Here is a 14,647-nt window from a genome sequence, read left to right on the forward strand (position 1 = left end):
CTGTGGCAATGCCACCAGTCTTTTACCTAGGGGGGCGGGGGGGAACTTAGGGGAACACATTGATGCCCACGCACTCATACTCACAAGGCCCTAATGTATCTTTTGAAAAAGAGAGATGAGAGAAATAGAACCGACTGTTACATGTAAGCCAGTGGGGAGTCAGGTTGATGTGAACATGTGTGACAACATTCTACTATGCCATAGTCCTCAGCAGAGTTTCAATGCCGAGTAGCAACTTGACATTGAACAGGAGCGACGAATGTTCAACTGATTTCACAAAGCAAAAACCTACGAGATCCTGCTCGTTGTCTCTAAAATTGAATGCGACAACATCCCATTTTATGACCTTGATCTGATGATAACAGCGGTGGCCATTTTGAATTCTCTCAACCATTTGAAATACCTCCTTTCTCATCAACTGCCATTTGTTGCATGATCTATTTCACTGACGGAAATATTATCCACCCATCTAGCGTGTTTTTTTTTCTGTTGACATTTAGAAAGTTTACCGACAATTATACTGTCATGAGTTTCTTTTAATCTAACAGGTACTTTACTCGCATTAAAAATGGCTGGATGGACACATGGTTTCTGAAATTGTGACAGAAACCAAGTTAATTCCCTTGAAGCAGAGACAATGAGATGAATTGCTCTTCACTCACATCAGCATTGAAGGACATCTAATAATCACGCTTAGAGAGATCAAATCCATCGGTCTCCATGTAAACAGGTGAGAGACATTATAAAAGCTGCCATGGTTTTGTTTTGAAATCAGGGAGAAAATAATTAGTGTGAAATTACATCGAACACGCGGGCGCAAATAACAGGCAATTAACTGAAATAGCTTATTGTCAATCAAAAGAGTGACGCGCCGAACCTGCTGGCGACTGGCGAATTATCATAATAATTCACTTACTGTTATTTATAATCTGTATGAGATTAGGAGGGATTACTGGTCAGGTTAAAACCGAATTAGCGAATTAACATCTTTTCTCCAGAACCTGATTCAGAGCCAGGTCAGATTCCTCAAGGCGGCCAGGGGCCTTATTCACAAAGCGTCTCAGAGTAGGAGTGGTGATCTAGGATCAGTTTGGCCTTTTAGATCACAATGAATAAGATGATATGGACAGTGGGGACCTGATCCTAGATCAGCGCTAATTACTCTGAGAAGCTTTGTGTTAGAAAGCAACAGTAGGTGGTGATCTAGCAGTTTATCCAACTGGTTAAAGCAGGTATAAATGAAAAGGACTCTGAACACAAACGACTGAAGAATAAAACAGAGAAAGGGCAGGAGTGGGACAAGGAGAAATACATTTTAAAAATTAAAGAAAGAGGGACTTACTTCTTTTGTTGGAACTCTTTCCTGTCTGCTGACCCCAGACTCTGTGAAAGAGAGAGAAAACAGAGAAACATTTGAGCACCATAGACCAGTCCTAAAAAGGATACCTACTGGGGTCAGCAGTCAAGATGGATTCCTCCAGAATTTCCCCATTAGATTCAAAGAAAAGTCCTCACTGCAAAACGCAAACTCCAACCAAGTGCAATTCTGTAATCCCAACCTGTGTCAATGAAGTGTAATTCGAAGACAGAGAATACAAACACACACAGATCACTGTGTAAATAGGTTTATATGGTTAACACCCTTGACAAGCCTTGTAGCTGAAACATTAGAACGAGTGACCTTTTGGTTAGCGGCCCAACGGTGTTAACCGCTAAGCTACCAGCCATCCCATATGTAAGCATGTCATTCAGGTAGTTTGGTTTGTTCTTTTACTTCGAAATGCAGCTGGATTAAGTTACTTGGCATTTGTTTTCGAAAATGTCAAAGAGTCAAACAGATACTTTTTCCAGATACGTCATAGTGTCGTGAACTTAAGGAGACTAATGACTTCGAATGCACCTCATTATGGGAAATACTACCAGGCCAGTGCAAGCTCATTCATGACAGGGTGATTGACAGACATTGAAGCAAATGGGGACGCAAATCACAACCTGTGTCGCTCCCGCCCTTTCTACGATGCGAAGATCCCGGAGCAGTGGCACTGGGTGCAAACCAAGCCTACAGCCAAGTTCATTAACCTGGAGCAAGAAGATGATGTCCCCAGATACTGATCCGAGGTCCCTTTTGTGTCCTGATCCTAGATCAATGTCTAGTGCAAATTGCACAGTAGAAGCCATAAGAGCTTCCAAATGTTCACTGACAGAGAAGCTACCACACTGACATGGGTTTTCAACAACAGTCCAAAAAGAGTCCTAATTCCCCTCACGTCGTTTAATCTCTCTCACAACAGGGGACATAGAAAAACAACAACACACACACACACACACACACATACATACATACAAGCACACACACACACACACACACACACACACACACACACACACACACACACACACACACACACACACACACACACGGCAGCCCCCTACTGTCCACAGCTCCAGGAGAACTCTGGGAGACACAGGCAGAGGGAGGAAGACAGACACAACTTGTCCATAACTAGCTCCAGGCTGAGACACTTTTAGAAGACACCAGCACAATCATCTTTTTGCATTTTGCACTTTGATTTTTTTTAAATTTATGCTGAGGTAAATCTGTCTTCACACCATAGGGGGTATCACCCCAGGCCTCTGCACCCCCAGAGGGGTAAGAGGAGCATCTGAACCCACACAATGGGAGGGATAAGCAGGCCCTGTCAATCACTGTTGTAATATAATTTATTAGACTGCAATGGAATGCATTATGCAACAGATGAGTCTAATCCTGAATGCTGATTGGTTAAAACCTCATTCCAGCCAGGGTCTATTCCACAGGTTGCCACCAGCTATATCTATGACGTTAAAATGCCTATTTACTCTGTTCCATCTGTCTGCACAATCCACTGTCTCATCAGCCCAGCCAGGCAATTTATAAACTTGATCTCCACTATAAAAAGTATCTAGACATTATCTCACATTTCTTTTAGACTAACTTTTCATTTTCAACAGCTGAGAAATGTATAAACCTTGCTGTTTGTCTCTCCGACATTTGCAACATTGTTTCAATATTCAAATTCGATCTCCTGCTGTCCTATAGTAATGACCGAGTTGGGACGAGACAGACAGGCAGGCAGCGTTTCTCAACCAGTCAAAATCATGATTCAGCTGCCATCATTTTTATAGATATATACAAACAAATGCCAATTGAAAAAAAGTCAAATGAAAGGCAGCTAATTTGCAGTCTTTCCAGCTTCAGTTTGAAGTGATTCTGTTACTGTAGCTGCGTCGTTGGCTAGCTCCTCTAAACAACAGTGCCCTGACGAGGGAGCACATTTTCTATGCCAGGCGAAATTGCGCCTCATTAGCTGATTGCTATGGATGTATCCAAATAAATGTCACGAGAAAACAGCTTAAACAAATGCAAATCCAGCTACTTTGCTGTTATTCAGGCTGCATTTTGACGTGATTGTAAGTCAGCCATTGTTGGCTAGCTAGCAAGCAAGGGATAAGAACATTGCCAACCAGTATGGCAATGGAACATTTAGAACGAACGACTGGGTCGCGTCCATAGATACAGAACAAAAAGACTGAACGACTGGGTCATGTCTCTAGCAACGCTAGATTTGTGTCGGGACTATATCTTGTGGAAGGATGAAATAGTATGAATAAATTCATCAAAACAACGATTATGTAAATATGTCAATCATTTTTTGAATATGTAGGTAACCCGTTGTATAAAAGTGATAATGCCCGAGAAGCGGGTGTTTGGGGGATATATTAGCAAGGTTTGCCGGCCCTCAACTTCATCTCGGGTCTAACAACACCCGTGACAATATATCCTCCAAACACCCGCTTCTCGGGCATTATCATTTAAATAGAATTCAATATAATGCAATAGAATTATAATGCAATAGAAGTTCTTGGATGTGGGGAGACATTATCTTTCACTCTGTTGTTGGTACATTCGTTAGTGTTGATTGCAAATTAGAAAGTTCTGTCAGTCAGTGTATGATAAATGTATGATAAATAGTCAAACGCAATAGCACATTGTATATCTGTTTTGTGTGCTAAAGAGTGTGTGGTCAAAAAGTGTGATCCCTGTCTGACCGGTGAATGCCCCGCGTGCATGCGTGCGTGCGTGTGTGTGTTCACACTTCTGAGTCGGCCACAGTGACATTTTGACCATTGAGAGACCATTGAGTCTTTTTATGGAGCTTTTCATCCCAGTGCCTACGCAGTAGGGAGAAGTCCCCCATGCAATCATTATGACCTTATCCACCCCCACCACCCCCTCACCCCTTGTCAGTACACCCAGCCAGGACATCTCTGCGGAGAGCAGGTGGAAACCCATGGTCCTGGAGAGCTAGTGGGGTTAAATGTAAATGTTTGTAAATTGTACTTATGAAATGTAAGTGTACTTGAAATGTGTATACATGTATTTACCTCTACTATACATCGGAATGCAGAGGGTTGGAGCATGGGCTTGCAACACCAGAGTTTCGTGTTCAATTCCCGCATTCACATACAGTGCCTTCAGAATGTATTCACACCTTTCCACATTTTGTTGTGTTACAAGGTGGGATTAACTGTCACGTTCTGACCATAGTTCTGTTATTTTATTCTTTGTTTTAGTATGGTCAGGGCGTGAGTTGGGGTGGGCAGTCTATGTTTGTTTTTCTATGTTGGTTTCTGTGTTCGGCCTAGTGTGGTTCTCAATCAGAGGCAGGTGTCGTTAGTTGTCTCTGATTGAGAAACATACTTAGGTAGCCTGGGTTTCACTTTTGGTTTGTGGGTGTTTGTTTCCGTGTGAGTGTTTGTCGCCACACGGTACTGTTTCGGTTTTTGCAAATTTACGTCATTGTTTTGATTCAGTGTTCAGTGCTTTCTTTAATTAAAATCATCATGAACACTTACCACGCTGCGCTTTGGTCCTCCTCTCTTTCTCCCGAAGACATCCGTTACATTAACATGGATTTAATTGTAATGTTTTCTCAACGACCTAAACAAAATACTCCGTGATGTCAAAGTGGAAGAAAAAATTTGAACATTTATTTAAAAAAAAAACACGAATATATCTTGATTACATAAGTATTCAACCCCCTTAGTCAATACATGTTAAAATCTCCTTTAGCGGAGGGCGGCAGGTAGCCTAGCGGTTAAAGCATTGGGACAGTAACCGAAGGTTTGCTTGTTTGAATCTCTGAGCCGGCAAGGTGGAAAAATCTGCCTTTCTACCCTTGAGCAAGGTAGTTATCCCCCACAACAACTGTTCCCCGGGTGCCGGTGATGTGGAGGTCGATTAAGGCAGCCTGATTTAGAGGGGTTTGGTTAAATACAGAAGACATTTCAGTTGAATGCATTCAGTTGTGCAACTGACTAGCTAACCCCTTTCCGTCCAAGAGCTTTGCAAACCTGGATTGTACAATATTTGCATATTATTCTTAAAATAATTACTCAAGCTCTGTCAAGTTGGTTGTTGATTATTGCTAGACAGCCATTTTCAAGTCTTGATAATGATTTTCAAGACGATTTAAGTCAAATCTGTAACTAGGCCACATTCAATGTTGTCTTGGTAAGCAACTCCAGTGTATATTTGGCTTGTGTTTTAGGTTATTCTCCTGCTGCAAGTTCAATTTGTCTCCCAGTGACTGTTGGAAAGCAGGCTGAAACAGGTTTTCCTCTAGGATTTTGCCTGTGCTTAGCTCTATTCTGTTTATTTTTATCCTAAAAAACTGCCTAGTGCTTACTGATGACAAGAATACCCATACCATGATGCAGCCACCACCATGCTGGAAAAGTGTTGGATTTGCCCCAATCATAACACTTTATATTCAGCACATGAAGTTAATTTCTTTGCCACAGTTTTTGCAGTTTTACTTTAGTGTCTTATTGCAAACAGAATGTGTTTTGTAATATTTTTTGTTGTGAAGTAACTACAATGTTGTTGATCCATCCTCAGTTTTTATGTCACCATTGGCATCATGGCGATATCCCTGAACGGTTTCCTTCCTGTCCGGCAACTGAGTTAGGAAGGACACCTGTATCTTAGTAATTAATAACTTCACTAGTCAATGTCTGTATTTTTGTTGATTTTTTTTACCCATCTACCAATAGGTGCCCTTGTTTGTGAGGCATTGGAAAACCTCCCTGGTCTTTGAGGTTGAATCTGTGTATGAAATTCACTGCTCGACTGAGGGACCTTACAGATAATTGTATGTGTGGTGTACAGAGTTGAGGTAGTCATTCAACAATCATGCGAAACACTATTACTGCACACAAAGTGAGTCCATGCAACTTATTATCTGACGTGTTAAGCACATTTTTACTCCTGAACTTATTTAGGCTTGCCATGACAAAGGGCTTGAATACTTATTGACTCACGTCATTTCAGCGTTTCATTTTGTATTAATACAAAAAAACATATATACTGTAAACATATTAATACACTTTGACATTATGGCGTATTGTGTGTAGGCTCGTAACACAGAATATTAAAAAAAAAATCAATTTTAAATTCAAGCCGCAACAAAACAAAATGTGGGAAAAGTCGAGGGGTGTGAATACTCTCTGAAGGCACTACGCATACGTTTTAACAGTAAGTCACTTAAGGGTCTAAGATAAAAGTAGGTCAGTAAGATAAAAGCATCATCCCAACGTACTCCCGAGTGGTGCAGCTGTCTAAGGCACGGCACCGCAGTGCTAGAGGCGTCACTACAGACCCTGGTTCGATCCCGGACTGTATCACTCCCGGCCGTGATCGGGAGTCCCTTAGGGCGGCGCACAATTTTCCCAGCGTCGTCCGGGTTAGGGGAGGGTTTGGCCGGGGTATGCCACCATTGTAAATAAGAATTTGTTCTTAACTAACTTGCCTAGTTAAATAAAGGTAAAAAATAATAATATATGCTAAAACCACCATGCTATACATCTATATTACAATGGCTCACATCAAATGGACAATAGCATCAGTGAGGACTACAAGTGTTCATTTCGGACGGTCTCTCCACAGTGCTTCAGTCAGTGCCCTGACTGCCACCTCCACACACGAGCTTCGTTTCCTGCAGCCCTCTCTCCCTACAGCCAATTACACGGCTGAGAGTTGTGGCACTTAAAAACCCCAAAGGAGCCATGACAAGCATCCATGCCGAGGGAACAAGAGTGTCTAACGGTCCATTTTACACAGGCGCGCACACTCACACACACCTCTGTAGCTCTTTTAATGGATAGTTTGCCTGGAGAATTGGCAGGTGTCAGCCTCTAAAATAGTACTTTAAGATTGACATATGTCAGGTGTAGAACAGGTGGGGAAAGACACAGGAAAAACAATTGGGCTTTTAACAGTGGTAAATGCATTTATGCAAACACTGGCCTGTAAGTGCACTATCAAAACAAGCATGTTCTTTTCAAAGACAAAGGGTAATTGATGAAAAATAGTGCAGTGTCTGTGTGTGTGTGTGTGTGTGTGTACTGACTCTGCTTGCTTGCATACCTGTGCACCAGGTGCTGCGAAATCCTGTCATGCCAACGCTAAACCACAACCTCCCTGAATTTGTCGAAAGAACCACACAAATACACACAGCTTCCCCATATCTTCTGCATACCTTCACATTGCAACCCGACTCTCGGCAGACACATACCTGTCGCGTCCAATGCCAGCCACAGTCAAATAATTCCTTCCCCCGCCACTCTTCACTTTGCTCTCCCTCCTCCCTCACTCCTTCTCTCGTTTGCTCTCTCCCAGCCTCAACCCTCACTCTCTTCTTCCAGCGGCAGCTCTCTTCCACTTTGATGCAGTCAAATCACCGTCAGCGTTATTCACCTGTTCAACTCTTTCTCGCTTTCCCTCCCTCCTTCTCTCTCCCTCTCTCTTCTCTCGTCTTCCCTCTCTACAGTCGGAGTGTGCTGTCACACCGAGGTGCCTGCTCAGAACGGTGGCTGCCACCGAGTGAGTTGTTGTACTTTAATTGTGGTTGCCAGGCGATAAGCTTCTCTCTAACTCTCTTGCACACAGTGGAGGGGAGGACAGAGAGAGAGAAGGGAGAGAATGGGAGAGAATGGGAGAAGGGGGAGGGAGAGGGGTGGTGAATGCTAATGACTGTCACACCAGAGTCTGAAAAGGGGGAGATTGGAAAAGCTTATAGTGGATGTGGGGGGGGCAGGTTTGTGCTAAAGTAACAGGTGCGTTTTTATCACATTTACTTTTACTTTGGGTTGAGGATTTTGACACAGGAAAACCTAAAATCATCATTCAGTTGAACAAGGTAAATTAGTTTACCACAGTGTTGTGGTCAGGGCGGTTGCGGTGACCGTATTACCGGCGCACCGACAGTCACGAGTCATGAAGGCAGTCAAATTCCACATGACCATTTTAGTCACGATAATTAGGCTTCTCCAAGCTCTGATGCTGCTGCTGGTCATTAGTAGCCTACCAAACTTGCTAACTGCCTGGTATTGAGCACTTTATTGTCCCTCTAATCAGTCTGACATCAACGCAAATGTATTCTAATCAAACACTTCATGAGAGCCCATGATCTCATATTCCGCAACATCTCTATAGGCTATTTAATTAAAGAGAGAAAATAGAGTGATGGCCTCAAATAAAAAGAGGAGGATCCCATCAGCTTTTGTATAGGCTAGGCCTACTATATTTATTTCTCAATGTTCCTAATATTAAGCACATTGCTTATCTTTACAACAGGAGTACAGCCTACTTGGCTGGCATGAAAATAAATCACGGGGAAAAGCATCCTCCATTCGCTATTTAAGTGCATAGATGACATGTATTTTTCCCCGCTGCCCCTGTTTGCATACAGATGCATGATAATGGTCCGTTCTAAATTAAAACAAATGTCACACATATACACTACCGTTCCAAAATGTTGGGGTCACTTGGAAATGTCCTTGTTTTTGAAAGAAAAGCAAAATGTTCCATTCAAATAACACCAAATTGTTCAGAAATACAGTGTAACAGGTTAATGTTGTAAATGACTATTGTAGCTGGAAATGGCAGATTTTTAACGGAATGTCTACATAGGCGTACAGAGGCCCATTATCAGCAACCATCACTCCTGTGTTCCAATGGCACATTGTGTTAGCTAATCCAAGTTTATAATTTTAAAAGGCTAATTGATCATTAGAAAACCCTTTTGCAATTATAACTGTTTTTCTGATTAAAGAAGCAATAAAACTGGCCTTCCTTAGACCAGTTGAGTATCTGGAGCATCAGCATTTGTGGGTTTGATTACAGGCTCAAAATGGCCAGAAACAAAGGATTTTCTTCTGAAACTCGTCAGTCTATTCTTGTTCTGAGAAATGAAGGCGAGAAATGGCTAAGAATTGCTAAGAAACAGAACTTTTGAACGGTAGTGTATATTATTTAGTATATGTAAAGACTAGACTAAATCAAGGATAGTCTGATCAGTGACAACATTAGCCTATCACTATACTATATATTATCACTTATAATGCCCAGCATAAGAAACAATGCATTCTTTTTCGTACACTTAATGTAGCCTAGCCCAAAGTGGCCAAATAACTTCTTTAATTAAGCATATCAATTGAGGTCACTTTTGATAATGATCTTTTTCACTAAAGGAACATTTGCGCTTATAATTTGAAGAAATAGTCGAATAGTTTATCAACATTTTAGGCTAAACATTCTGATCTGTTGCGTCAGCCACATTGCATAAAAAAGGTTTTGATGCTAGTGTTTGTATTAATTTGGGATCTATCGCATCCCACAACTGTCCCAGACTATGCTTGGAATATTTATTTCTCGCACAGAATAGAATAGGTCAACTTTTGTACTATGGGGGACAGTAAATTGGCATAGGCTAGTGCTCTTGTTGTTCGTTAGGTCTACTCATCTTCTTGGCTGACGAAAAGTAAATGTGGGCAGTTCTTCCAATATCTTCAATATGCACCTCGGAATTGGATAAGGACGTGTGCAGTTGCATCCCCGATGTGTCTGTCTTCACTTGTAGCCTGTGAGAAAGACCCGATCACGTGACAGAGAGCCATGTGAGTGAGAGGCACTTCAGATTGTACAGCACACTCAGGGAGAAGGGCACAACGCAGCACTCCGGGCCGCAAAAGACATGGATTTTTTTAAGGGTGCATTACGGCCTGGGGATGCCGCTGTGAAATTTGACGCATTATCAAGTGCTTATCAAATTGTGAATGAGTGACTATTGGAGTGTGTACAGCCTGCACAAAAATAACAAAGCAGAGCTCATGCCTTTCAAGCGACTTTTTTTTCCCAAATCATCATTAGTCTCACCATGCAGCCTTACAGTGTATTAAAAATCAAAACATATAGCTCAACGTTTACAGAACAACTTAAAGTTACATTAATAACTCTAAATTAAGCATATAGGAATACCTATTTCTTTCATTAACCGCTCAACACAGAATAGCCGCATGTGCACACTCCCTCAAACCGTTGAGAAAATATATTTCATTCAGCTTTGTTCAATTGTATTCTTCATACTATAAAATTATATCAAATAATGTCACGGAATTCTAAGCAAAACTTGTCTGCTAAACCAGCTAGTGAAGCCCACAGCCATTTGGCATAGCCACATAAGGACAACTCAGGGTATGCTAATCTTTTTTTCAGATCATGCTTCTTTAAACCTGTCTAAAATAAATAATGGATTTATTATGAATGAATGAATATGAATGTGTAAGCTATATTACATGGATTTATTAGACTTTTTAAAAATGGCTTGTAGGCTATTTGTGGAAGCCAGGAGATGCAAAATGTGTTTGTTAATTAACAGTTAATTACCATGAGACCGACAGTTGTGGTGAAAGAAATGTCACGAGAAAAAAAATGAACATTTCCCCCAAAAGGGTTGTATTTTGTCCCATTTTTTATTAGATAACGGCACACATTGTGCCACTGTTGAACTTTTATTCAGATTCAGACCAATTCAAGTGTCTTGGTTCTTGATTTGCCTGCACACGGTTTCCGTTGATAGCTGTTTGGGCCCTGTTTGTTAGGTAGTCTGGTTAACACTAGAACTGCCATAGGACTACAGCCACTGACGTTTGATTTAGTAAAACAATTTAATAAATGTCCTCCGAAAATTGCAACGCCCTGCTCCTTCCCTGACTTTTCCGAAATATGTATATTTCACAGCTATTACTAACTTAAGGGGCCAAGATAAATGTGCTGAAGGGCATTGGTACCCAGGCGCTAATGTGAGCGCATCATTCAGTCTGGTTTAACCAGGCTCGATTTTGGGCCTTCTATCTCATTATAACCAGGAAGGAGATTTCAAACATCGCTTCCTCAATTAAACACGCGGGACCACATTTACTGTGACACTCGTCAACAGGAAATAAACAGGAAATAAACAAGGAGTAACAAGTTGCTGCCATGAGCATTCATAACAACTCACGTCATTTATATTTAGGACCAATGAACTTCTCTTGTCGATTTGTGTTTGTAAGCTAGATTCTAGATATATAGAGAGAGAGATGAACATAGATGGACATAGAGACGTCCACCTTGCATACCATTCAAGGTAAGTCGATAGCGTTGTAACGTTGACATAAAGAAAACAAACATAGGGTGAAATTTGGGATTATGACAACTGGGTGAGGGAATTCATTGTGGGGTACAGAACACTGTCAGTGGTCTCATTTATGTTCGTATTGTTGCTTGCAGGTTCTTTTCCCCGCATTTAGTTGGACAATGTATACCATGCATATCCCATACAAAGTGGTCAGATGAAGCAAATGCTAAACTACAGGACTGTTTTGCTATCACAGACTGGAACATGTTCCAGGATTCTTCCGATGGCATTGAGGAGTACACCACATCAGTCACAGGCTTTATCAATAAGTGCATTGAGGATGTCTTCCCCACAGTGACTACATACCCCAACCAGAAGCCATGGATTACAAGCAATATTTGCACTGAGCTAAAGGGTAGAGCTGCCGCTTTCAAGTTGCAGGACTCTAACCCGGAAGCTTATAAGAAATCCTGCTATGCCCTGCGACGGACCATTAAACAGGCAATGTGTCAATATAGGGCTAAGATTGAATCATAGTACACCGGCTCCGATGCTCGTCTTATGTGGCAGGGCTTGCAAACTATTACAGACTACAAGGGGAAGCACAGCCGCAAGCTGCCCAGTGACAGAAGCCTACCAGACGAGATAAATTACTTCTATGCTCACTTCGAGGCAAGCATCAGCTGTTCCGGACAACTGTGTGATCACGCTCTCCGTAGCCGACGTGAGTAAGACCTTTAAACAGGTCAACATACACAAGGCTGCGGGGCCAGACGGATTACCAGGACGTGTGCTCTGGGCATGTGCTGACCAACTGGCAGGTGTCTTCACTGACATGTTCAACATGTCCCTGATTGAGTCTGTAATACCAACATGTTTCAAGCAGACCACCATAGTCCCTGTGCCCAAGAACACAAAGGCAACCTACCTAAATGACTACAGACCCGTAGCACTCATGTCCGTAGCCATAAAGTGCTTTGAAAGGTTGGTAATGGCTCACATCAACACCATCGTCCCAGAAATCCTAGACTCACTCTAATTTGCACACCGCCCAAACAGATCCACAGATGATGCAATCTCTATTTCACTCCACACTGCCCTTTCCCACCTGGACAAAAGGAACACTTATGTGAGAATGCTATTCATTGACTACACCTCAGCGTTCAACACCATAGTACTCTCAAAGCTCATCACTAAGCTAAGGATCCTCGAACTAAACACCTCCCTCTGCAACTGGATCTTGGACTTCCTGACGGGCCGCTCCCCAGGTGGTGAGGGTAGGTAGCAACACATCTGCCACGCTGATCCTCAACACTGGAGCTCCATAGGGGTGCGTGCTCAGTCCCCTCCTGTACTCCCTGTTCACCCACGACTGCATGGCCAGGCACGACTCCAACACCATCATTAAGTTTGCAGACAACACAACAGTGGTAGGCCTGATCACCGACAATGACGAGACAGCCTATAGGGAGGAGGTCAGAGACCTGGCCGGGTGGTGCCAGAATAACAACCTATCCCTCAACATAACCAAGACTAAGGAGATGATTGTGGACTACATGAAAAGGCGGACCGAGCACGCCCCCATTCTCATCGATGAGGCTGTAGTGGAGCAGGTTGAGAGCTTCAAGTACCTTGGTGTCCACATCAACAACAAACTAGAATGGTCCAAACACACCAAGTCAGTCGTGAAGAGGTCACGACGTACGGCCCAGTACATTACATGGGGCTAAGCCACCTGCCATCCAGGACCTCTCCACCAGGCGGTGTCAGAGGAAGGCCCTAAAAATTGCCAAAGACCCCAGCCACCCCAGTCATAGAATGTTCTCTCTACTACCGCATGGCAAGCGGTACCGGAGTTCCAAGTCTAAGAGAAAAAGGCTTCTCAACCATTTTTACCTCCAAGCGATAAGACTCCTGAACAGGTAATCAAATGGCTACCCGGACTATTTGCATTGTGTGCCACCCACCAAACCCCTCTTTTTACGCTGCTGCTACTCTCTGTTCATCATATATGCATAGTCACTTTAAACATATCTACATGTACATACTACATCAATCAGCCTAACTAACCGGTGTCTGTATGTGGCCTCGCTACTTTTATAGCCTCGCTACTGTATATAGCCTGTCTTTTTACTGTTGTTTTTATTTCTTTACTTACCTATTTTTCACCTAACACCTTTTTTGCACTATTGGTTAGAGCCTGTAAGTAAGCATTTCACTGTAAGGCCTACACCTGTTGTATTCGGCGCACGTGACAAATAAACTTTGATTTGATTTTACATACAACTCATAAAACTTGAAACTATATTAGAACACCCTACATGTGAGCTGAGATCACAGATGATTATACTGACTCTGTCACACCCTGATCTGTTTCACCTGTCCAAGTGATTGTCTCCATCCCCCTCCAGGTGTCGCCCATCTTTCCCATTATCCCCTGTGTATTTATACCTGTGTTCTCTGTTTGTTCATTTCCAGTTCGTCTTGTTTGTCAAGTCAACCAGCGTTTTTGTTCTCAGCTCCTGCTTTTCCCAGTCTCTCCCTTTTCTCGCCCTCCTGGTTTTGACCCTTGCCTGTACTGACTCTGAGCCCACCTGCCTGACCACTCTACCTGCCCCTGACCCTGAGCCTGCCTGCCGACCTGTACCTTTGCCCCACCTCTGGTTTACTGACCCCTGCCTGCCTTGACCTGTCTATTGCCTGCCCCTGTTGGAATATTAAACCATTGTCAATTTGACGTGTCTGCATCTGGGTCTTACCTTGATTCCTGATAGACTCGACTATATGGAGGCAAATTCTTTCCCTAGGAAACCCACAACAATGACTGGTGATCCCCACTAATGTATACATATTTATCCCACACACATTGCCATCTGGCATGGTTTTTCAATTCCAACTAAACTGAGCATTACCAAACTGAGCATTGACCATTCACAGAAAGTTTTTGAACCAATAAAAAATGGATGCTATTTGGATGAGAGAAGGACCACCACTTATTTAGAATAGATCCCCACCACCCCAGAAAGGCATTCCTCAGGGAGCCAATGACAGAGCCACGGAGAGCTGTAATCAGTGCCCTCAGATGCACAGAGGAGTGTGTGTGTGTGTGTGTGTGTGCGTGTGCAGTGCCATTTCTAGCATTTTGG

At 42.7% G+C, this 14,647-nt stretch overlaps 1 protein-coding gene across 2 annotated transcripts in view; it reads right to left on the reverse strand.

Moving 5' to 3' along the window:
* The window catches only part of LOC112223722 (ankyrin repeat and fibronectin type-III domain-containing protein 1), a 184,785-nt gene that overhangs the window by 80,058 nt on the left and 90,080 nt on the right, over positions 1–14,647 (reverse strand). Inside the window, exons 1-2 of one of the 2 annotated variants that reach the window (XM_042305323.1) lie at positions 7,617–7,935; positions 1,343–1,383 (exon numbers count right to left, since the gene is read on the reverse strand). Coding sequence is in view for 1 of the 2 variants with exons in the window: in XM_024386877.2 (XP_024242645.2) it covers positions 1,343–1,383 (41 nt within the window). In the remaining variant the exon portion in view is untranslated. Of the gene's footprint in view, positions 1–1,342; positions 1,384–7,616; positions 7,936–14,647 lie in introns of those variants that run through there. The other variant, XM_024386877.2, reaches the window with a different exon arrangement.

The sequence above is a fragment of the Oncorhynchus tshawytscha genome, linkage group LG24, assembly GCF_018296145.1.
Source record: "Oncorhynchus tshawytscha isolate Ot180627B linkage group LG24, Otsh_v2.0, whole genome shotgun sequence".
Lineage (NCBI taxonomy): Eukaryota > Metazoa > Chordata > Actinopteri > Salmoniformes > Salmonidae > Oncorhynchus > Oncorhynchus tshawytscha.